This window comes from Corvus brachyrhynchos, unplaced genomic scaffold (assembly GCF_000691975.1).
Source record: "Corvus brachyrhynchos isolate BGI_N302 unplaced genomic scaffold, ASM69197v1 scaffold116, whole genome shotgun sequence".
In the NCBI taxonomy this organism is placed as follows: Eukaryota; Metazoa; Chordata; class Aves; order Passeriformes; family Corvidae; genus Corvus; species Corvus brachyrhynchos.
In genome coordinates, this window is record NW_008240221.1 from 15,075,705 (window position 1) to 15,077,290 (window position 1,586).

Here is a 1,586-nt window from a genome sequence, read left to right on the forward strand (position 1 = left end):
GAGAACATCCATTAAGAAATGGATCAGAACAATTATAGGTAAATTTCTCTTCTTTCAAGCCGTGTTCTGAAAGAGATCTCAGAGTTTCATCTTCAAATTTGCTTATTTTCCTGTTATCAATTTCATTATCTCCATTCTTTGGGGCATCAGGATCTACAAGCAGATAGAAAAAGTCACATTTCATACAATCACAAATATTCATGATTAATTCATAGTAATAATCTCAAATTGCCTAATGACTTGCTTGCTCTTCATTACTTCTGCTTCCTTATTACTTCCCTCTCTCCACTTTTTTTCCCCTAATGCCTCTCTTCATGCCACCCTCTGCCCCCAACATTTAAATGCTGTTCCTAGTTAGAAGCCTCCTTCCTTCCCACTGTCTATTTTCACTCAAGGCTCTGAATTTCACAGAACACTGGATCCAGTTTTTAACAGAACAGCTTTATGCCAGAATTCCTACCAAAGTACTGACACCAAACTTTGCTAATGCTCCATTCTCACAAACACAATGCTTTTTCTGCGTTATTTTGAGAGTATTTCCCTGATGAAAGGCCACCCCTTTGCTCACTGCAGGAAAATGAAAAAGTACCAACTTCTTGTAGTTTCACTACCTTTCACAGGAGTCTGTGAAAGAACTGAGCATACTCCAGGCAATATTTTCCTTCTGCTGCATTTATTAATCCAACTTGAAATGTTTACTCTAAAATAAATTGGTTTCATAGCATTTCTACACAATTTCTTATTTCAAAACCTTGATATTTACTGTATTTCTTAAACGCTTGCACTAATCTTATTAATACATTACCTTCCATTTTAACAATTATCTCAAATTCCTTGTGGATTTCTGATTGTTTCTGTGGAGAGCCATCAAAAGGAACAGCTGCAACATTAACAGGTTCCTCTTCATGTTTGGGTACCACTACCAACGTACACGATCTGCTCGTCTCGACAGTGTCAGCTCTGTCACTGCCAGCAGAAGACAGGAGAGGAGGAACCTTCTGAAAGCCATCATTACCACCACAATATTCTCCATCGCTGTATTTGATGATCTCTGGAAGCTCTGTTTTGCAAGATGATGTAGGTAACATGCAATTTTGACCGTATTTATCCGTGCCTGCATCACACCCATCACTTGAAGATAATTTTGATGTATTACCCACACTCTCAGCAAAACATTTATCCTCAGAGTATTTGATACAATTGTCTTCAATAGAAACAGTCCTGTTTGCAGCCCAATTGCCTACACTGCTACTGTCGTTTGAATGTTCCACTTTATTTTTTAGGCAAAGGCTGTTGTTTAATTTAAACTCCTGCTCCACCTCGGGAATGGACATTTCCTGGTTCTTATCATCATCGTGGAGAAAATCTTCATCGCTCAGCACAAAGACAGTGATTGGCAGCACAGTCTCAAACACCTCCGGCTCTGCGAACAGAAACAGACACAAATTATCGCAATTCCCCCAAAAAAACCCCTAAGGCACCACGTCCACCATAACCCCCACAGATCCCCAGTGCGCATGCGCACACCCCGGCGGCCTCTCAGATTCGCCCGCTTCCCGCCGTTGCCCCGGTCACTCGGGGCGCCA

General features: G+C 41.1%; 1 protein-coding gene across 1 annotated transcript in view; it reads right to left on the reverse strand.

Moving 5' to 3' along the window:
- LOC108449258 (zinc finger protein 845-like) overlaps positions 1-1,586 on the reverse strand; it is a 6,999-nt gene that overhangs the window by 4,546 nt on the left and 867 nt on the right. Inside the window, exons 2-3 of the mRNA XM_017744926.1 lie at positions 806-1,472; positions 7-153 (exon numbers count right to left, since the gene is read on the reverse strand). Of these exons, the coding sequence (XP_017600415.1) occupies positions 7-153; positions 806-1,472 (814 nt within the window). The remainder of the gene's footprint in view (positions 1-6; positions 154-805; positions 1,473-1,586) is intronic.